Consider the following 22,950-nt stretch of genomic DNA (forward strand, 5'->3'; position numbering starts at 1 on the left):
GCATAATTAGCTCCACTCCAGCAGGAAGCTTGTCAGAGGCGAGATGCAACATTGTGCTGAGAAATACTGGAACAAGATGTTAAGGTGATGATGCAGGCTTGCTTGATGCTACAAATCTGTCCAAATCCACTGGAAGGATAAGTGAATTAACGTTGGTGTTCTTTCCCAGGCAAATTTCTCCAGCATTGAGACCCTAGTTAAACTTAGTTGGCTCCAATGGCTAGGCTATATTGTTTGCATGCCCAGTCCTGATTCCTGAAGCATAACATCGATTTAGTGCTCTCATGAAGAGATCAGCAGATGAACAGCTTCAAGGATATTCTCAAAGCCACCATCAAAATTTGTAATGTTCCCACTGATTTCCACAACAATTCGAAGTGAGGAAGGGGCATCTGGGATGATGGCGAGAGCTTCTAGTACATGTGTTGGGAGTATATTGTAGCCCAGCATAAAAGGCTGAAGTACCTGATCACAACAAACTTCCCACTTGCCTGTCCCATCAGGTGTTGCCCCCATTTGTGGAAGATTTTGCAGGGCCCATGCTGGCTTCATCAGTCACCTCTGATTTCAAAAATCCAGAGTGGAAGCAAGTAATTAGCCTATCTTTTTAAAAAAAAAATTGAAGATGATGCTTAACAGTAGGAATGTTCAAAGATTGATCTGCATTGATATTTCAGGATGTTCTAAAGCACTTTCCAGTTATTAAGTTTTAATGCATTTTTTTTAAATGCTGGAAAAGCAGTATGATAAAATCCCAAAGCAATTTCTAAGTGTTGAAGTATCTGCATTAATGTTGAATGAGGATGTATTGTGTTGGATAACTCTCCTCCCAGTCTTTGAAATGGAGCAATGGGATCTTTGCATTTGCCTGAAACTTCACATTTTAGTCCAAAAGACTGCATCTCTGTGCAGCACCCTTTCAGTTCTATACTGGAGTCTTGATCTAGATATTTAACTTTTCTCTCTAGTGGGACTTGAGCCCAGAACCTCTAACTTGGGTAAGTTTTCAACTGAGCTACTGTTGATACTATAGAACTCTTGTGGTTGATGTAACTTAGCTGATTGTTGGCGATTTCAAGTACAATGGTTTGTTGCCTGCAACCCAACTAAGTCTGATGTTTCTGTTTAAAGTGTTTTAGGATTATGTCAAGTAAAAAGGTGCCTCTCATCAAGAGCAACAGTTGTACAGTAATTCTGCCAGGGTTTGTTAATGTTGACTGTGCATGGAGTTGGATTTGTTCTGAAATTTTGTTCTTCCTCAGATGGTAATTGAATATTTTGGCCTTACTTGTGCATGAAGAAGTTATTCATGGAAGGCAAAGGCATTTTGTTTGAAAGTGGCAGATTTTACTTTGGGGGGGGGGGGGGAATTGATCTTGTTTCAATACCATGAATACTAACTGTTAATTCTGCAGTTGCATAGTACAGTACTAATCTTATTCACAACCGAACTATGTAACTTGATTGGTTTATTGTTGGCACATGTACCAAGATAGAGTGGAAAAGTGTTTTGCACTGCATGCCATCCATATAGAACATTTAATCACATCAGTAAATTGAGGTAGTGCAAGGAAAATGCAATAACAGAATGCAGAATAAAGTGTTACAGTTACACAAAGTGCAGGCAGAAAATAAGGTGCAAGACCATGATGAGGTAGATTGTGAGGTAAAGAGTCCATTTTATCGTATGAGGGGACCGTTCAATAGTCTTTTAACAGTGTAATAGAAATTGTCCTTGGGCCTGGTGGTACGTGCTTTCAGGCTTCTGCCCAATGAGGGGGGAGAAGAGAGAATGTCTGGGGTGGGTGGGGTCTTTTGATTATGCTGGCTACTTTACTAAAGCAGCGAGAAATGTAGATAGCGTCTGTGGAGGGGAGGCTAGTTTCCATGATGTGCTGAGCTGTGTCTGCAACTCTCTTGGAGTTTCTTGCAGTCTCAGGCTGAGCAGTTGCCATACCAACCTGTGATGCATCTAGATAGAATGCTTTCTATGGTGCATTTATAAAAATTGGTGAGGGTGAATAGGGATATGCCAAGTTTTTTTTAGTCTCCTGTGGAATTAGAGGTGCTGGCGTGCTCTCTTGGTCATGGTGTTCACTCAGTTAGACTAGGACAGGCTATTAGTGATGTTCACTAGGAACTTGAAGTTCTCAGTCCTCTCAACCAGCACTGATGCATTTTAAGTCCTATTTGCATAACATCAATTGCTTTTTAGAATTTTGCCACACGAATCGTGAAGATTGAATGTGGTGTGTATCTATTGATGAAGATATTGATAATATGTATAGGATGTCACATCACATGATTAATAGGTATGTCCAAAGTTGATGGATTGAACCTGGGACTGTGAGAATCTTGCATCCTTCCCTCATCCTTGGTGGCAGAGATTTTGTGTAGGTGGGGTGGGCTAGGGAGGTGCTGCTAGAGTGGCCTAAGTGAATAACCTACAGTGCATTTGTAGATGAGCTCTTGCTTAGTAGAAATGAGCAGTAAAGACTGGAAACTTCTGGGTATTGATAATTTGTGGACCACATACATGTATGATCTTCTAGAAATTTCTTTAGCTCCTGTCATAAACTTAAGGATAAGCAGCATTTAGAGGTTCAAATGGATTTCCATCAATAGGGACAACTCCACAAAGAATTCCTTGGAATGGCGTTGAAGATGGCTAAGTCAGCAGACTGTTTGTTTAGTCTATTATTTTGGAATGTGTATTTTGTCTTTTTGGTTGTGCAGTGCTGGCATGGAAATTTATTATGATAGTTATTGTAGTACTGAAGATGCATTCTAGAACAAACCACATGTCCTAGCATGGCAGTTTGAGTGCAGCATACTTGCCTAACAGTACTGAAAATTTGCCTGGTGTGTCTGTTTATCAGAATCATCAGGTTTATTATCACTGACATGTTTTTTTGGTGGCAGTACAGAGCAAGAAACAAAAATTGCTATAAGTTACAAAAATAAATAGTGCAAAAGAGGAATAATGAGGTAGTGTACATGGTTCATAGTATTTACAAAAAGCAAGACCAATTCCATCAGTTAATTACCTTCCGATCAGGGTCTCAGTCATTAGCAGATTGATAGCAAATGGTGTCATAGTACTGTCAAGCTGTATGTGCTCTCCAATAACTTGTTTGCTGATGCTCAGTTTGGGTTTTAACACTAATTCCCCACCATCAACATATGGTTAAGGGGCAAGTAAAATGCCAGATGTCCTGTGGCAAGTGCTGCACCTGACCCAAACACTTCAATAAAGTACAAGTCAGGTGATTGGAATTCTTCACAGGTACCTGAATGAAAACAGTTCAAACAACATTCAGGAAGTTTGACACTATCCTGGATAAAACAACCTTCTTGATTGGTACCCTATTCACTACTATTAAATTTTACACCCTTGGTGTACAGTGGCTTCTGTGCAGACTATCTGCACTGCAGTTGCTCACTTGGGCTATTCTGACAGCTCTCAAACTCATCACTACCATCAAAAAGGACAAGAGCAGCTGTTGCATGGGAACACCATTATCTGTAGGTTTCCTTCCAAGTTGCACAATGTGGCTTGGAAAAGTATTGCCATTCCTTCATTGCTGAGTCTAAATCCTGGATCTCCCTAACCAACAGAACTATTGTCTTAAGATCTGTTATGGATGGTCAGCGATTTTTGCCTTGCAGGAGATGCCTAGATCTCAAACAGAATAAGTTGTATTAAGGTCAAACATGGGCAAGGAAACCTCCAGAATGTCACCTACTGTCTTCCCTCAGCTGATGGATCAGTGCTTCCTATTGATGAACAGTACTGAAAATAGCAAGGACAGAATATCCTCTGGATAGGAACTTCAGTGACTGGGTAGCACCACAGACTGAGCTGGTTGAGTCCTGAAGGACATCAGCTGCACACCCAATATTTGGGACAAACACTTAGATCTTGTCTTGCCCAATTTAGCTGTGGCAGGTGCCTGTACGTGGCAGCATTGGTAGAAGCAACCACTGCACGGTCCTTGGAGACAGTCTTGCCTCCACACAAAGGCAGCCACCATTGTGTGGTGTGACACTACAAACTTGCTAAATTGGATAGTCCCAGACAGATTTGGCAGCTCAGAGCTAGATGTCCATGAGTTCCTGTGACCAGCAGCAGCAGCAATGTGCATCACCACAAGGTAGTGCAGGTAGCAGAGCCGTTGCCTCTCAGCTCCAGTGACCTGGTTCAATCCTGACCTCCACTGCAAATTGCCCCTGGTGTATACATGAGTTGTGAATGTAGGGGGAGTTGATGGGAACATATGGAGAATGTGTGTCTCCCTACTTTTTACATATGTTACAAATCCCTATTCAAATTGGATTTTCGATGATTATCTGGGTTTCAAGCCTCATTGTCATGAGGAACTGAACAGTTTCTTATTTTAAGTTTTGCAAAGATGTCACACAGGAGGGAAAAGTGTCAAGTTGTGCTCTGACATGTTTCCATCAGCACTTGCATCCATTTGATTCCTCTTGGATTTGGCTATTATTCAGGTGGTCTGCTGGATTGTAGATGGGCTTAAAATTGATGTCCATTCACATGCATTTTGTATGGGGAAACTGCTCTCTCTTTGGTACCTTTTTTAATTATTTTCTTAACAAGAACTGGAGATGTGGCTGGGATGAGATGATGGCTTTGGTCTTCCAAATATTTCATTAGTGCAAACATTTGCTTATCAGTAATGGACAATGGCATAAGATTCTTGATATTGTGGAAGGAGTTGAGATGCCCTTTTATACCATATCATTCACTTGTGCACAAAAAGTAATACCCTTCAATGCATGTTTTTTTTATTATATAAATGAGGTAATGGGCCAGTTTGAAGTTTGCTGTAAAATGAATTGGACCAGAAAAGGAGGTAGCTATTTGGAAAGGATCCTACTTAATTCTTGCTGTAGATGTTGTGTTCAGTAGCTATATTTTGTAACTTGCTGTAACTTGGGTCATAAATCTATTGAACAAAGTTATTGTGAAACTTAGAATTCTATGTATTCTTCTCTCGCTTTACTTCAAGAAAACAGTTGAAACAATATAGTACCATTTAATAAAAAATCCTGTTCTATTTTGATACGTTGTATACTAAGGCAATCTGTGGTGTCCTTAACTAATTGTGATGTTTGCCCTGGAGTCCCAGTTAGCAGATTTTATAATTGCCTGGATGACCTTGGTAAAACCACCTGGAAAGCTTTGGGACTGTTGTTTTCACTGTGTTTGTGAATGGCATTTTAACCAGCGCAGTTCAAGTGTACAATATATCTAAGCAATTCTGTTTGGTTCTTGTCGAGGAGATCTGCACTACAGGGTACTGGAAATTTGCAGTAATTTTAGAACTTTGGAACGTTTAAGCAGAGAATGGGCAATATTATTAATAAAATACCTACCTGGATAAGACAAAACCAACATTTAAACTAAGTGGTTTGTTAGGGTTTCTGCCAATAGTAGCATTGTCACAAAGCATATTTAGTGCCTTTTTGTTTTAATAAAGTATACGGAAGTAGAAATTTCCTTGAAGACAACATGCTGACAACCATAATCAATTATGGTCATACCCTTCAAAAAGATACAAACTGCAAGGATATCTACCAGTCTAAAACTCAAATTGAATGACTTAATTTTTAATTGTTTCTATTAAGCTGTTTGGAGGTATTTTGCTGTAGTTGTATCGGTATTTTCAGTTTCTGTGATACTGCATGATAGCTGGTCATTTAAAGTAACAGTGCTTTATTAAACAAGATAAATTGCAGAGGGTGGGTGGTGTTTTTTGTGCCTTTGTCTCCATAGGCAGGTGGCTTTTTTCCCCCTGAGGTGTATAGAGTCTGCATGAACATTTTTTTTTGCCTCAACCTTCTCAATGTCTTTGGAGATTAGTTGGTCACATGATACAATTCTTGAGTATCAGCCAGTCTTGCAAGATGAGGGATATTGCAACAAAATAACTGTCCTGTTGTTGTGCTTTGGTTTTATCTTCCAGATACCTGGGTTGAAACTGTCCAGATATGATACATCCTCTGTCATAACTTCACGTGATCTGGATTATGATGTGTGATTTTATCACTGCCTTTTGCCACATTTGATATCAATCTGCTGTGCCTTCCAATGATTAATGGTGGCATTTTGTTTGTACCCCTTGTAGTAGTGTGCTGCTGTTTTTGGTTGTCTGTGTCTTAATTATTTTTTGCACTTGGTTCCAGCTGAGTTGAAAATAGTTTTAATTTGTCAACTTGTAAATGTCTGTAGGGGACTGCCCATCATCCCTTGTGGTATTGTGGAAGGCAATGTTCAGAAGTCTGAAAATTAAAATACTAGAAATACTCCTAGATCATGCAGCATCTGTGCTGGGGGGAGGAGAAGAGAGAAAGTGTTCACACTTTTAGATTGCTGACCTTCAGAACTGGATAAAAGGTCGTGGACCTGAAATATTAATTCTTTCTGCCTCTGGAGATGTTGCCTGATGCAGTATTTCCATTACTTTGTTTTTAGGTCAATTTCCAGTACTTTTTCTGACTGTGACTTAGCTGAGGAACTGGTAATTTTTATTTTAGATTTCTATTTACCGCTTTTTGGTTTTCATTTATGTTGAATTCACTGCTACGCATCTTCTGGGAATGCCAAACTTAATCTCCCTCTCTTTTTTGCCTTGTTCACCTTCGGTGGTATCAACTTAAAATTAACTTGTTTTCTCTTTCTCAGCTCTAAGTTCTTCAACCTAAAATGTTTCACTTCTGTTTCCCTTTCCAAAAATGCTGCCTGCCTGACCTGTTGAACATTTGGAGCATTTTCTGTTATTTCAGATTTGCAGTTTTAAAATTTTTATTTCTCCTCTCCTGAGGCATCTTGTTGTGGTAGAAATTCCTCCTTATCAAAGTCACATGGTAAGTCTCTGATATAAGAGTTAGAGACAACTTGTGAGCATTCTGTGCCATTGCGATTCTGTATTCTCCTTGGTCGGCTTCTGAGTTGTTCACATATCAACTGAATGGGCTGGAGATTTGTTCAGGTGTTTGATAAACTTAAAGTATTGTATACCTGCAATGTCTGGGCTTTACAGCCTTGACTGATGACCATAACTGCAGTAAATGTGTAGCTCTGAAGCTTGGTTCATTGAGCTGGTATCTGAGATTTAGGCACTAGTGCTTTGGGGAGGGAGAAATTTTGCTTGCAATTTTATTTCAAGAGATTAAGTACTGCAGAATTTAAGAGATGGGGGTGCTGAGGCAGTATGGGAGCAGGTACTAAATTGCTGTGTGGATGAGTGGAGACTGCAGGGAGGATAAACTTGTCTCAGGACAGTGGTATGTGGACTGTTCAAGTTGGGAAGTGAAAAGGAATGTAGTAGTGATGTGGGACAATATGGTTAGTGGTAGATGCTATTCTCTGCATTTGGTGTCTATCCTGAAGGCTGTATTACCTGATTGGTGCCAAGCTTAAATGCATCTCAAGAGTAGGAGAGCAACATGGAGGGAAAGATTGAATTGTGGTGCATGAGGGAACCAATGACTTTATTGTATTTCTACCTGAGCAATGTGGGAGTTGTCATTTCAGTGAAATAGAAGTTGCATATGAGGCTCTAATATTATAGTAGAAATGGATTTCAATTCAAAGATCACGAGGGAAAGGTAGCTGTTTGATTGGGACAGGTTTTGTATGAATCTAGTTAGAACTAAAGTCCTAATAAATTAAATGGGTTGGTAATAGTTTCTGCATAAAGTCTGGAGTAAGGCAGGGTCACCCACTTTCCTGTCTTGTGTTGCATAAAACCAGACATGAATGTGGTCAAGAGGGGTATGATGCCAGGCACTTGGGGTACTCTGATCAAATCCTCCCTGTACATGGATGATGTTGCCATCTTCTGCTCTGATCCACAGTCGGTTGACGGATTGATCAGCATCTGCAACCAGTTTGAGTTGGCATCAGGGGCCAGAGTCGTCAACAGGAAGAATGAGGCCATGCTCTTTAACAACTGACCTGAATGGTGCTCTGTCCCCTTCACCAGGTCTGAGTACTTGAAGGTGCTGGGGATTTAGTTTGGAGTATTGAGATGTGTAACAAAAATTAGCCAGAGTGGAAGGCAAGGTGAAACAAAAATGGACTGTGGGAGCAACACTCCATCTCAGTAACTGGTAACAGCCTGGTCATCAAATGCATGGTGCTCTCAGTACTTCTGTACTTGGTGCAGGTGTGGCCCATTCCCTGCATTTCTACCTTGGTAGTCACCTGAACTGTCTTCTGGTGTATCGGAGATCCAAGATGGAACAGGTCCTATGGGTCACCATGCACCAGTTCCTGGACAAAGGGGGCAGAAGTGTACCCTACATTGCTCTTATCCAGTTGGCCACCTTTTGTGTATGGCAGCATCATGGCTGTGCTTAGAACTAAAGTATGCAGGCACCACGTGCTGATGTCTCTGGAGTTGTGAAGGATAGCCCTGGCCCCATTGCCATGCAGTGTCCTAGTCGGTTAGATGTTGCCACACTACCTATCTTTTGGGGAAGAGGTTCTTTCGGGGAAATGCCTTGGACCACAAACCCATCAGGTAGTAGTCTGCATGGAATGTCATGTGGGGCAAAGACATGATGTGTCTTGTGGGGTGGTTCCCTGAGCAGACTGACTAAATATCAGGCAGAATGTCTCATCACCAGAACTTGTCAGCAAACACCAAGACCTCGCTTGACTGGTGGTGAGAGGGGCCCTCCCTGTCGGATCCTTCCTGGACAGTCAGAATCTCACGCTGTCAGGATGACTGCATTGAGAATGAGGTAGTCTTCCACCCCTTTGTGGACTGTGTATTTGCATAGGAGGTCTGGAAAAGGAAGCAAAGTGCCTTGTCACTGGTCATCCTGAGCAGCTGTGTGACAGAGGGCTTTCTGATCTATGGGCTGTTCCTGGAAACGGACATCAAGTGCTGCTAGGAGGTTTTTTTGGTTTGCTTGAAACCTTTTGGTCTTCCAGTACAATGAGATTGTCTGTCTCTAACGGAATCCTATTGACTGGCATATTTCAGACTGCAGGAGGATGTGCTGAGGAATGCACTGAAACTGGGTGCAGCCAACATTAAGGCTTCGTGGGGAAGGACTGTTGTGTAGGGCTCTTCTGTCACTAGACATTGAGGGGCTAAGTCCAGCCTTTCAAACACTAGAAGTTTGCACCATTCCAGGTGGCCAAATGAATGGCAATGGTGCCATATACACAAAATGTGCTAACACCATCAAAGCAGAGAACCATAACACTGAATGTATAGACTGATTCTCATTATGAATATAAAGAGAGCCATGCATTTTTCTTGTACTTGTGTGTCTATATAATGAATGAAGTTCATTTTTGAAATAATAGTTTAATACAGAATAGCAAATAAGTAGTGGTAAATTAGGTGTCCAGAGGAGTCAAAGTATACCTCCAGTTAAATTCAGAGTAGTGAAAAATGGTAGAAAGATAATTGAAAGCTCCAGCATTGGATGAATTAATGGGTGCTGTCTAATAACCATTTGCAGAAACAAGGTTACAAAGCGACCAAAGTTGGGAATTAAATATTCCAGCATGCTTAACCTTTTTAGAGAAGCAAAATCAAAGGAGGACAAGTAGCCCTGTTGATAAAAGAATAGATTAAAGACTGTAGTGAGAGAACTCAGAATCAAGTAGGATCATTTTGGGTGGAGATTTAAAGACAAGGAGTGGAAAATAATGAATTGTCCATGGTTTGGGGGGAGATGTGCAGGTGGCAGACAGCTGTTGTATAGGGAATAGTATACAGTGCAATCATGGAGCACTGGCCAAATTAAAAGCAGTAATAGTGTGGATGATGAATTCGTGGAGTGTACAAAGGTTTTCTGGATCAATATTGAGGAATTGACTTGGGAACAGATTATTTTAGATCTAATAATGTGCAGTGTGAAGGCTAATCTTGATGGGGTTCTTTAGGGATCATGGTGTGATTGAATATTATATTAAGATTAAGTGATTTAGTTCAATCTGAAATCTAAATCAATTTACTCATGGTGAAATGTGAACTGCCCCAGTTAGACTGGGGAAAACCGCTTTCATACATATGATGCTAAACAAGCATTGGCCAATATTTAAAGAATTAATGCATAATTTAAAACAAATCTCTACAAGCACTTGAATCACCATGGCATAGTAGGCCATGGAACAAGAGTTAGTAAATGGGATTAGTGTAGATTGGTCTTTGGTTGGCAAGTATGTGGTAGTTTGGAGGGCCTGTTACTGTGTTGTACGACTCAGTGATTCTATAAATATAATATCTATTTAAGGCACCAAAATCGAACAGGAAATATGGTCCAACTATGGCTAATGAGAAGTTGGAGTACTGGATCAAAAGAAAAGACTTATAATGTTGCCAAAGAGTAGAGGATTGGGAAAACTTCAGAGTTTGGCAAAGGGGGACCAAGATGTAAGAAAAAAGGAAAGCAGGGTAGGAGGTACTACAGTGTGAAACATTAAAAAAAGGCTATAAGTTACTATTAGAATTGTAAGAAGGGAAAGATTGGCAACACTTACTGTGAATCCTGTACAGATTGAGGTAGAAGTTGTATTGGGGATAAGGAAATAGCAGAGAAATATTGTCTTCGTGGAAGAAGTCTCAAAAAACCTAGAAATAGTGGAGGTCAAGCGTGAATGATGAGCTGGAAGAAATTGGTGTTGGTTTAAGGAAAATTAGACGTTTTAATGGGCCTGAAAGCTGATTTAAATCCCCAGTGCTTGCTGACCTCCAACCCAGGGTTTTAAGAGATCGTTATGGAGACACAAGGTGACAACCATTGTAACTACCAAAATTCCATAAATTCTTGAATGGTCCCCACACTTTCAAAGGTTGTAAAAGTAACTCCATTATTTGGGAAAGGAGGGAGAGGGAAGATGAGGAGCCATAGACAAGTTTACTTGATATCAGCAGTTACTAAAATTGTAGTGGGGGACTTCAAGTAATAATAGGATTAAGCAGAATCAGCATAGATTTTTGAAAGGGAAATTTTTGACAATGTAGATTAAAGTCATTGTCAGAAGAAGATAGCAGGGGAACCAGTAGATATGGTATACTTGGATTTTTGGTAGGCTTTCAATAAGGTGCACACAAGAAGTTACTAAACCAAATCTAGAGTATGTGGGATTGGGGATAATGTGCTACTGTAGATGGAGTATGTTGATGGATGTAATTTTTAAAAAAAAAAAGTGGGAATAAATTGGGAGGCTGAGGCCTGGCTCTTCAGTCTACATCAATGATTTGGTGAGAGGATTAGGACTAACGTATCAGTTTATTCAGAAAAATTGTACGTGAGACACAGTTGCAATGTAAGGCATTAGGGGACATGGTTAAGCTAAGTAAGTGGGAGAGGATGTGGTAGATAGAATAAAATGTGAAGTTCCACTTTGTTTGGGGGGGGGAGTGGAAATAAGTACTTTTATTTTAAACCTCAGTGTCATGTATTCTCACTACTGTAAGTATTTGGCCTTTACTGCAAGAAGATTTGAGGTTAAGAATGAAGATACTACTGAAATTGTATGGGGGGTTGGTTGCATCTAGAATATTATCTGGTCTTCAAACTTGGGAAAGATGGAGCTGTGCTAGCAGGACTATAGCAGAGATTTGCTCTTTCGTCTTGCATCTACTTGAGGCTCTCAAATTGTGGTTATGGTCTAACTCTGCACTTCCATGATTTCTCCTTCAATGAATATCAATGTGCTGTTTACTGTGGTCCTTGCCCCTGCATACAGCATCTAGTTTGTGCTGAAATTCCTCCTTGTGCTGTGTTGATTCCAAATTGTGGTGTTCTCCAGTGGTATCCTAGTAAATGTTGAAACAAGTCAAAATATGACTCTTCGAATTGCTCACAAGCATACTTTGCATTCCCTTGTGTCAACTTTAGTCTATTTCCGTCTGGGTAAAGATGGTCTGTTGTCTTCTTAGGGTAGTGGATCATATTTAGAGCTCCATTAAGATTTCTTTGGTCCAGACAAATTCATAGCTTGCTTAATTTTTCAGCATGCACCAAGCTGGATGCCTTGGTTTTGTCAAGTTTATTTCTGCCTGAGTCTTGAAAATCCAGCTCAAATGAATCAGTCTTCATAATCCTGTCATGGTGTACCTTTTTGGGGTCCCAGCTACTGCACTACTTCCAAGTAAAAGTTGTGACATCTTCCTGATCTATCTCGTTGAAGTGCACATCGTGCACACTTTTTCCCAATGTGGCAGTTCTTTTCTAGCCACTGCAACTAGTTTTGCTTCAGCTCCACTCCCCTAAGGTCCATTATTGAACACTGACATAGTGTTTTCTTTTGCTTCTACACTTGGCCTGCAATCTATCTAGAATTTGCAGCTTGTATCACAGGGTGCTTTGATGCATCATTGTCAACAAAACACTAGTTGCAACCCAGTAAAATTACAGTACATTGTAAAATTCTAATCCAGCATATTTGGGATTTTGGACTGACATATCTTCTGGACCATTGAATGTTGTTCGTATTAATATCCACCTTTAATTCACTTAAGAAAAAAATGGTACATAGTCATTATAATTTATGGAAGTAATGCTGTAGTTGGGACCCAGAAAAGGTAGTTTAAAGGGCAGTGTGTGAACTGGGACCCTGATGAGTTGAATGGGAAAGTGGCAAAACCCTGGGAAAGAGAACATAAGTTTAAGTTGCAGAGTAGGTGGGGGAAGGGATGGATGGATCAAAGAGCATAGGATGAGGCTTGGGTTGCTATGGGATAAGTTGTAATGGTCACCCAGTCAATGGGTGAATGGATGACCTCAATTTACAGCTTATTCCCAAGGCAACTTGGGCCTCATGCTGCCCAGCTTTAAAAAGTCTTCAACCTGAAACATTAACTATCTTTTTCTACAGATGCTGCCTGACTTGCTGAATGCTTCTTGCATTTTTTTTTATTTCTGATTTCCAACATCTAGTTTTTGATTCCATGATTTTGTTTTTAAGAATTGTTTTTCCTCTTTTTGGCATCTATAAATTTCTTGCAGTTTTGCTAGCAATTGCATACCATGTCCTTTGAGACTGAACTGGCAGGTACTCACAACATGACTAATGCATTCTGAAGGAAATTCACTTTTGGGCAAGTATTTTAGTAAGAGAGATGCTTTTTTTTTGAATTTATGCCTAAGCTACTAAGCTTCCAAAATCTTTGGTTTCTTGTGTATCTTCCTTCAAGACGGCTGTGATGTTTTCATGTAATTTGGACATTTTAGACTAGGAATTAGCCTCTGCCTTTTCCACATTGTCTTGGGGCTTGAAAATTTCCTTAGACCCTGTGACTGAAATGAATGCAATATAGAATGTATGTTGACATCAAGCTGTATGTCTCTTTTTTCCAATTGATGTTGGGGCTGGGTAGTTGAATTATGTGACTTGTCACTACAGGTGACTGTGTTGCAGCAGTTCAGGTAATAGAAATTTGGGTAGTGGGTGATTTTTTTTTTCAACTCATTTCTTGGTGCATGCACAGATGATACAGCTTTGCATTGTGGAAAGTCACGATACGGACCACTTTCTAGGAATGCAACCACTTGTATGTGAGGGTCACCTGTATTCTTGAGTTTTTCTAAATCTTATCTCATAAACTGTACTCTCATAGTTGTTATCAGTTTTTAGGTTCTTGTAAGAATTCCATTATTTTATTAGTGACCTTTGATGTTTATGCCTTGTCATTAAGGCTTATTGTAGCACAACTTCCCCAGAGAACTGACTAAAAGACTCAGCGATCAGCTGGGGTCTTGGCTTGTGTAGCTACTTGTGTGCTTTGTAACATCATTGATGAACTGGTTTCATTTAAAAGTGTCTGACTATAACAAGCCTCTGAAATGAAAATTTATCCACATTTGTTTCGTGTACAGTTTCTGTACTGATTGCAAAATTCATATATACATGTAAACGTAGTTATTTGATACTTTCATCAGAAGCTGTTCCTGGAATTATAGCAGAATGTGTACTACTGTCTTAACTGCTTCTAGTAAGTCACCATTATGAACTTGAAATTCCATTATGCTTCTGAAAGCTTGACCCCATTCAAATGGTAAATACTTCAAGCATAATTCACAGTGTAGGGCAAACAATCCATTGTTATCCTTGTAGCCAATTCCCTAGGAAATCTGGGAAAACCTGGATAATTTGTAACAGTCATTCATATTACTTTGTGCCATCCCACAAAAGTCAAGGTATCTTTTTTTTTCTGTATTTTAAAATCCAAACTCTATCAAGATTGTAAGGTAACTATAATTATAGGTCAGGATTTTGATTATAATACCCAAGTATCTGTTGCCTGAAGTGTCTATTAGATGTTGGTTGCATTTGTTAAGTTATTTTCCTGTTAATTAGCATTCAATTCCTCCTTTGTCAGAAATCCAAGCTTGGGTAATAGCAAATGCTTGGATTTCAGGCATACTTGTATTTACTCACAGCACATATGGAATTGTGCTGTTGAACTATCTTGCGTAGTACCTCTTTTTTTTAAAAAAAAGTGGTTCCTATCTTACACTTCTGGGTGAATGCTGCTTGAGTACCTTTAACACACTTGGCTTGTGTGCTTATAGGATTCTCACTAGTTATCTTTTCAGTTCTGAGATTTGGCGTGCTATTTCTCCATCACATCTTCTACCAGAAGGTTGGTCAGTAAGAAGTTATGGAGCTGCCCCAAGAAATGTCTTGGGATCAAGTGCCTGTAGTCCATGCATCTTAAAACAAAATTCCAAAATTCTGTCATCTAAACACTGCATGTTTACATACTTCAAACACCTATGATGATAGCTATTGCTAGCTAAAGTGTTTGGTCATCCTTTGTACAGAAACACGATGCAAATATGGATCAATTTTCATTTTGGAGCTTTTCACAATAGCTTGCATCTGTATAGTAACAAATTATCCCAACATCCTTCATACAATTAAATATAAACTGGCACTGAGCAAATGTAGATTTTGGGACAAATAGCTAAAAGAGCTCAGGTTCATAATTGCTCTCTTAAAGGGAGGGGAGGGATGGTCGTCTTGGATATGAACAGCCTGTGGGAGGGGATTAAAGGGAGAGGTAGAAATGAGTTATTCCTTTCTCTTTACAGCTGCTGCCATAAAACCTCAAATATGGTTGCATGAGGGTTAAGAGTTTTCGAGCATTATTGTTAAATACCTCATGATAAATTGAAGCGAATCTGAGTTGCATTCATAAGTACTGCACAGTACATTCCATTTTTATCATAGGCACTAGTTTATGCTTAATGTTCTATGTCCTCGTTCTGATCATCTAACTAGATTATTTCTCCACGTATCTTTTTATTATTTGAATTCCTTTCAACATTGGGGGGAAAAATAGACTTATTTCCATAGAACTAGAATTCTCTAAGTAGTTGTGTTAAAAGATTGAATACATGTAGATGTTCTCCTGAGGGTTTGATGGGGGGGGGGGGGGGGGGGGGGAGGGGAGCAGGGGAAATAAGACAATCTAACTTGTTAAAAGAGAGTGAGTTGATGTGCCCTGACTCATTCCCTTTATTGAGGAAATCAAATAAAACACCTCATTCTTGGAAATCTGCACCATTTAAAAACTTTTAAAGTACATGCAGAATTATAAGAATGGAAGACTGAAGGTGTATTGCTGTTACTCTATATTTTTCTTGCCTTCTATAGAAACATTTATATTTATGATCAGTTTGCCCACGTTTAGGTTGTGGGCACATAATCTAAATCTTCCTCATAGCAGAGGTGTCTAAAACTAATGAGCATGGGTTTCAGATAATGGGTTGAGAGAATCTGAGGAGGATTTCTTTCATTCGGAGGGTGATTGGAATCTGGAACATCTGGTGGAGGCACACTCTAGCAGTACTTAAGTATCTAGATGAGCACTTGAACTGCCAAGGAATGGAAGGTCATGGACTAAGTGTTGGTAAATAAGATTGGTAGATACGGATACGATGTTTGGCGTGATCATGGTGGGTTGAAGGGCTGCCTTCTGTCTATGACTCTGCGTGATTAAGAAATTGCAAGTGCAGTATAGAAGGAAGGCTGCATTTTTTTTGGGGTGTTAAATCTCACTACTCAAGTGAACACTAGTATATTGGTATGTGAGTCAGAGACCACAAAGTTATCCTGGTGTTTGTTTTGTTATTTCAACTCCTATAATCCTATAAGATTGAATTATTGATTGGCTGCTTATGTGAACTTGTATGCAAAATGTTTGTATGTTTACTATATTTCAAGGTAGTGATATATGAAGTTTTTTCCTCTTGTAGTTATTTCCTAACCCAATATGATTCCTAATATGATTTAATTCAACAAAAGGTCAGTGGCTTCCCTAGTTAAGCGAAAGGCTGTTTTTAAAAATGCTCTGGGAAATTGCTGGAGGGAATCTCTATTGGTCCTTGGACTATCGGCCTTGGGATCTAAACTGCCTTGTAAGGCAATAATACTTTATTATAGTACAAGTCTAATTATAGATCATTTTGGAACAATGTCAACATTATTAACTACTTTAGAAGCATAATCTGTCTCAAGTTGTACGATTTGTTATTTTGACGAACATTGATTTCTTTTCTTATTTTCTATGTCTGAACAGTCTCCAGGGTTGCATTTTGATAAGCATGTTAATGTATACAGATATATCTGAGAAGTTGATTTGCAGCCATGTTTCTCTCTCAATGTTTTGGCCTGCACTCTGATTATGGTGTGAGTAATATTAACCTGAACGTAATGTACTGAATTAGAAAATCTATCCTGAAATTAATGTGGTTTGGCAGAAAATATTGGAAATTTAACAAATCCCACTTGTTTTGCTACATTTTTTTTGTTTTCCATTCTGGTTTTGTCTAGCATATGCATCCAAAATGTGAGTTTCAAAGGAAAAGTTGAATTGCCAATCACACAATCTTAACTAGTGAGGCGGAGATCAAAACTATTTTCCATGGGAAGTCAATGTTACATTAGAGAGAAGAGAAGTTGTAGTCAAACCTGGGAATGGACTTCCTCAAGTACTATAGAGATCCTTTTTGTTTGGGTGATAAAAAAAATAGGTGTGTGAGATGAGTGTAGTATTGAAGCTTCCAAACTACAAAGAGGTAATCCAGGGTTTCAAGTACTGAATTCCTGATGTAATGGTAATACTTATAAGATCCCTGGAGCACTGTTTATTTTCCATTTGTACCCTCCCATTGTCTCTTTCTCTTTGTTATTTAATGTCAGTTTGAACTCCAATCAATTTTAAGCAAAACAAAGGTTACCTGTTAACATTTAATACTATTTAAAAAGATGAGCAGAATTGTGGATCACATCCAAATTTCAAAAAAAAATTAGCAGGCTCCAATGGTTAACATGACCCACTGATAATGCCACATGACTATTATTTATGGTAGTTATTTTACAGACCTTTTCTCTACTTAAAAGTAAGCTTTCACATATCACTCTGGCTTGCAATTTCTGAGCCTGATGTTCCTTGTTGCAAAATCCTTTGGTTCATATTGAAAAAATAAATTCTTCCAGAGTAAAAGCTTATTTTGTCTTGACTGTTGCTATAAACTCAATGGTAGTACATTCCTAAATTAATTTTGCACGTCCTACATCCTTGGATCATGACTTGTATTAATTTAGTATGTTGTCCACAATTTAATACTAGTTATGCATGAAGCAGTCCTTAAATTCCAACTTTGAGAAATGATTGTGTAAGTACTGGTAAACTCCTTTCATGTTGTATGTTTTTGTTGCACAGGACTCTACAACTGAGTGGAAATTACTGTAAATTCGCAATCTAATCCCATTCCTGTCCCAACCTACTTGAAGAATTTTTCTTTTAGACTGGTGTCCATTACTCATTGTCTGTTGATACAAAACCAAGCAGGATGTAAAACTGTGCGAGTGGACAAGAATATGATAGATGCAGTACAGGAAAAATGTGGAGTTTTGGTGCACAAAACAAAAGCTTTTAAAGTGGTGAGAGCAAGTAACATTGTTCAAAGGGACCTAGGTATCTTTGTCCACAGCACTGAAATCTGAATTGGCTTTGCAATAAGAGGCAAAGAATGGTTGTGGCAGTTTGCTTTTCTGATTGGAAATCTGACCAGTGGTGTACCACAGGGATTGGTGCTGGGACCCTTGTTTGTGATGTACATTAATGATTGGATGTGAAGGAGGAGGTATGATAAGATAACATGATCTTGTGGATAAGAGGAGGATTGTCTTGGGCTATAGCATGATAATGACCAGTGGGAAAGCTGGCCGTAACAATGGCAGATGGAATTTAATCCTGATGAGTACAAAGTGATGCATTTTGGAAGGTTAAATAATAGTAGGACTTAAACAGCAAATAAGGCCCAGTAGAGTGTTGCTGAATAGAGGTCCCTTGAAGAATCAAGGGACCTTGGGGTACAAGTCCATAGAAATTGGCAGCATGGGTAGATAGGGTGGTGACGAAGGCATATGGGAGGTTTGTCCTATTCTGCCATGGCACAGAATATAAGAACAATGATGTTAGAATTTCATAGAACATTGGTTGGGCTACTCTTGGATTAATGTGTGCAGTTCTGGTCACCACACCGTAAGAAGAAAATGGTTGTGCTGGTGAGGGTGCAGAGGAGATTCGCCAAGATGTTGCCTTGACTGGAGCATGTCAGTTATAATGAGAGAGTGAGTTTGTTTTCCCTAGAGCGGAGGTGGTGACCTGATAAAGATATACAAAATTATTGGTGGGGGTGGTGGTGTAGATAGTAAGAATCTTTTTCCCATGGTGGGTGTGCCTAAAACAAGAAGGCATAGGCATGAGTTGAGAGGTGGAGCCTCTAAATCTATCATTGAGTTTGTTTAAAATGGATATTGAGAGAATCAAGTGGTGTGGGAACAGTTCAGGAAAATGGTGCGGAGTAGAAAAATGGCCATTATTTTTGAATTGTGGAGAAGGCTCAAAGAGCTAAGTGGCTGACTGTGTTGTACACTTTTTTGAAAAAAAAGGAAAGTACTGCACAGGAGCAAGACCTTTTGCCTGCCATGTCAGCAACAACCATGATGCCAAATTAAACTAATCCCAATCTCATTTGCCTGCATGTAGTCCATACCCCTCTATTCTTAAACAGTTCACATCTGTCTAAATGCCTCTTGAGCTTTGCTATTGTATCTGCTTCTACCACCTCCCCTTTTCAAGTTAACATTAAAATCCAAACACTATAGAACTAAGGGCAGAATACATGACTTTTAAAGTGAAGATTAATTGTCTGTGAACCCATTTTTTCCTTTGACCTTTAACACTACATGAATAGAAGGCTACATTAAGTCATCAATAGTTGAACATACTTGGTATTAAAATTGCTTAATTTTCTCAGAATAAAAGTGGGATGTTTAAAACAAAAATGCCAACTTTGTGCCTGGTACCTGGAGTGACAGGTGTCAATCTTGGAAGAACGGGAATTGGAATTCCTGAATTGGTGGATACGGTGCATGAATAAGCAGGCACAGAAGATCATGCAGGATCTGTTTAAAACCTGAAGTTCTCTGTAGTCTTTAGTTCTAAATACAATGGTATTTGGCTATGGTGCAGTTTTGCATTCTATGCACCTAGCAACCTGAGACCCAGCATTTGAAATTTCCCACTTTTTTTAATTGGAGGTCATTAATGCCAACTGCAGTTTGTTGATGGTAGTACTTGACGTAATGGAGTTTTTAAGGGTGCTACCCTTGGTACATTTTTGGTTTGCAGAGACTCAAGGTACTTAAACAGTCTAGTCATAAAGTAAATGGTTATTTTGGAAAGAATATAATATTTCTGTATCATGCACCCAGTGTATCATGGATTTTCAAAATTTGCTAGATAATTTGAAATTGTTCAATATTCTTGCAGAATAGAGATGGTTTAAAAACCTAGGAGGGGTATACTAAAATATTGCAATGAGGAATAAATGCCCACAGCTGTTGTCTGATATCCAGAGAATGTTGCTTGTACTGGATCCTGATTCAGAATTAACAATGTCCTGATTTTTCTCAGATTTGAAAGTGTAAGGTTGTTTTTCTCTTCGTAACCTAACTAGTAATTGAGTAATTGGCATGTCATGTGCTGCTAATTATTTTCATGGATGAATGGAATCCCCTGATGCTTTGGTTTGACTTCAAAAATATTTTTCTTCTGGGATTATACTTGATAGAGGCTGTATACAAATGGCAATTTCTGGTGGTTCAAAGTGGGAGAGAGTTAAAATGCTGGTGTCTTACCAGACTGCAAGATTTGTTTGTATTTTCGTGTATTCTCTCTCCTCTATTGTCTGTCTGTGGGTGTCTCCCCCCCTCTTTCTTTCTCTCCCTCTCCCTTTCTTTCTCTCCCTCTTTCTTTCTCTCTCCCTCTCTTTTTCCCCTTTTTGTCTGTGTGCTTACAATAAAAGCATTACTTTAATAGATTTAATTTTCTGCCTGTTATCAGATCAATGTACGGGTTACTACCATGGATGCAGAGCTCGAGTTTGCCATCCAGCCAAATACAACTGGCAAGCAGCTCTTTGACCAGGTAAGCTCTCTGTTATTTACAGTTCACTCTTGTGTGCAGCTTAATTTTGTATTTCAGTGTGATTGAATGTTGTGAAGTAGTTTTGGTTCTAAAGCTGTCCCAGTTTAACACTGCAATTCCCATTTGTATTGAATAATGAGGGAAAAGTAGAAGTAACAAACTACTGTCAGACAATTTGGATTATTTCAAGACAAATAGATTTAATGAGTGTTTCAAAATAGAGCAAAGACTGCAGAATCACTTCATGAAAGTTGGGATTGCAGTAAGATTTGAGGAATGGAGGATGAGTCTTGGTTGTGATGTAAAGGCAGATGTGTGATGCAAGAATGTTGAGAGACTTGCAATTGTGGATAATGAATTTAAATTCAAAATCTTGAGAAAGGACAAGACTGTTGGCAGGCAAATGGAACATTTTTCCAGGCTTTGGCTGGACAGGATTAACTGTTTGGTCAGTTAAAATGTCAGTCAATTTCTTGTGTGGAGTTCAAAAGGCTGCTGAAGAGGGAATTGAAGAATGAACCTGGAACTAAAGTCGAGATAAGGGAATGGAAAAAGATCAGTGGTGCTATAAAGCTAACGTGCAGAGAATGTTCTGACATAACTTGCTATTGTTAGTGATGAGGGTCAAAGCTTGGTATGTGTATGGTATTGCAGTTGGTTCTTGTCCACAAAAGATTGGTTAGGAAAAATGTGTAAAGGAAGGGGATGTTTGAGATAGCCCCAATATAATTTAAATGGGGCTGGGTGGTGAAGCAATTAATAAATGTCAGCACAAGTAGAAATAAGAATTTGACATTTTGCCAGTTGAAGGTGAGCTTTAAGTGAAGTGAGGATAGAAAAACGATGCTGAATGATTTATACCGTGTACAGTTCTTTGCCCCTTTTCTCTGGTTTCAATGCTTCAAATGATAGGGTTTGCAATAGTTTTCCATATGAATGTAACCAGTCTCTCTGTGTACATTCCCCTTAAGCAGTGTACATGAGTAAATGAATAAAAAGAAGCATTCAGTAATCCAGTTAGATGTTGGAACTGGTTTAAATGGCCTTATCTGGTTCCTTTATTGCTTCAACCATTTGGTTCAACCTGCATTGCTGGTTAGAAAGTAAAATGAAACTTATTCTTAGTGATATTTTCCAGTAGGACTAGGTGGGGTGGTGGGGAGAGGGGAAGGGAAGAAAGTGCTGGAAATGCTGAGCAGGTCAGGCAGCATCCATTGTTAAAGAAAAAGTTAAGGTTCCAGGTCTGACTTTCATCAGAACAACTGACTTTTCCAGGGATACTGTTAGACCAGCGAATTTCCAGCATTTGCAGTTTCTTTTTTGCTTTTCAGTGGGTAGCCAAGATTTCTTTTAATACTAAAAGAATTTGGTAAAAGAAATAACAAAATCTTGTGTTATGAAATGGAATAAGATGGGCTTCTGGTTATTAGCTACTCTTCAACTTTGGTACAAAGATAACACTTTAATTATTAGTGTGACTATATTGATGGATTTTCTTTTTCAGGTTGTAAAGACTGTAGGTCTAAGAGAAGTGTGGTTCTTTGGCCTGCAATACGTAGACAGTAAAGGTTACACCACGTGGCTGAAGTTGAACAAAAAGGTACTTTTTAGTAATATTTAAGGGGTGGAAAGAATTTGGTCAATGAATGTTGAAAGTGTATTGGTGATTGGGGTGCACATTTCAATAAACAGTAAAACTCTGATAATCCAGCATCCATTTGTTCAGAAAACCTGATAATTTGGTATCTGGCTCACTCGTTAGCCCAAAATGTGATCCTGGGTCCAGAGAGCAAGCTGGATGTGCAGCTAGAGCTGGGAGTCTAGAATACAACTAAGGCTGCTGTTTGGAGGGTCAGGTGTGCAGCCTGGGAAGGGGTTGGGATCTGGAACCCCAGGAGTCAGGTATAGGGGGGGGGGGGGGGGTGGTTTGTAATAAGTATGTTTGGATATTGGAGTAACATCCAATAATCCAGGAAATCTGCAAGTCTGACCCTACCAAAGTCCCAAGGGTGCTGAATTTATTGGTATTTTACTGTACCTTGTAAACACCAAAATCTTGCATTTTAACAGATGCCGATCAACTGGCATTTGGGTGCAAGTCACAAGAAGGCCTCTGTTTAATCAGTATTTGGAGCATTTTTGTCATTTGGTGCTTTGGTATTTTGGGGGCTTTCCATAATGTTTGTTGCAGCCATTGGGCCAAATAGAGATGGTTGTGGCTGGAGGATCAGAATCAGGTTTATTATCACTGTGTTGTGAAATTTTGTTGTTTTGCAGCAGCAGTACTGTGCAAGACACAAATTACTGTAAGTTACTAAAATAATGCAAAAGAGGAATAATGAGGTAGTGTTCATGAACTGTTCAGAAATCTGATGGTGGAGAGGAAGAAGCTGCTCCTGAAATGTTGAGTGTGGGTCTTCAGGCTCCTGTACCACCTCCCCAGTATGAA

At 39.2% G+C, this 22,950-nt stretch overlaps 1 protein-coding gene across 5 annotated transcripts in view; it reads left to right on the forward strand.

The window, feature by feature from the left end:
• Positions 1-22,950, forward strand: part of LOC127576225 (radixin) — a 97,277-nt gene that overhangs the window by 40,927 nt on the left and 33,400 nt on the right. For all 5 annotated transcript variants that reach the window (XM_052026665.1, XM_052026667.1, XM_052026663.1 and 2 more), the window contains exons 3-4: positions 20,418-20,501; positions 22,006-22,101. In XM_052026665.1, coding sequence (XP_051882625.1) covers positions 20,418-20,501; positions 22,006-22,101 — 180 coding nt within the window. The remainder of the gene's footprint in view (positions 1-20,417; positions 20,502-22,005; positions 22,102-22,950) is intronic.

Source organism: Pristis pectinata, chromosome 11 (assembly GCF_009764475.1).
Source record: "Pristis pectinata isolate sPriPec2 chromosome 11, sPriPec2.1.pri, whole genome shotgun sequence".
In the NCBI taxonomy this organism is placed as follows: domain Eukaryota; kingdom Metazoa; phylum Chordata; class Chondrichthyes; order Rhinopristiformes; family Pristidae; genus Pristis; species Pristis pectinata.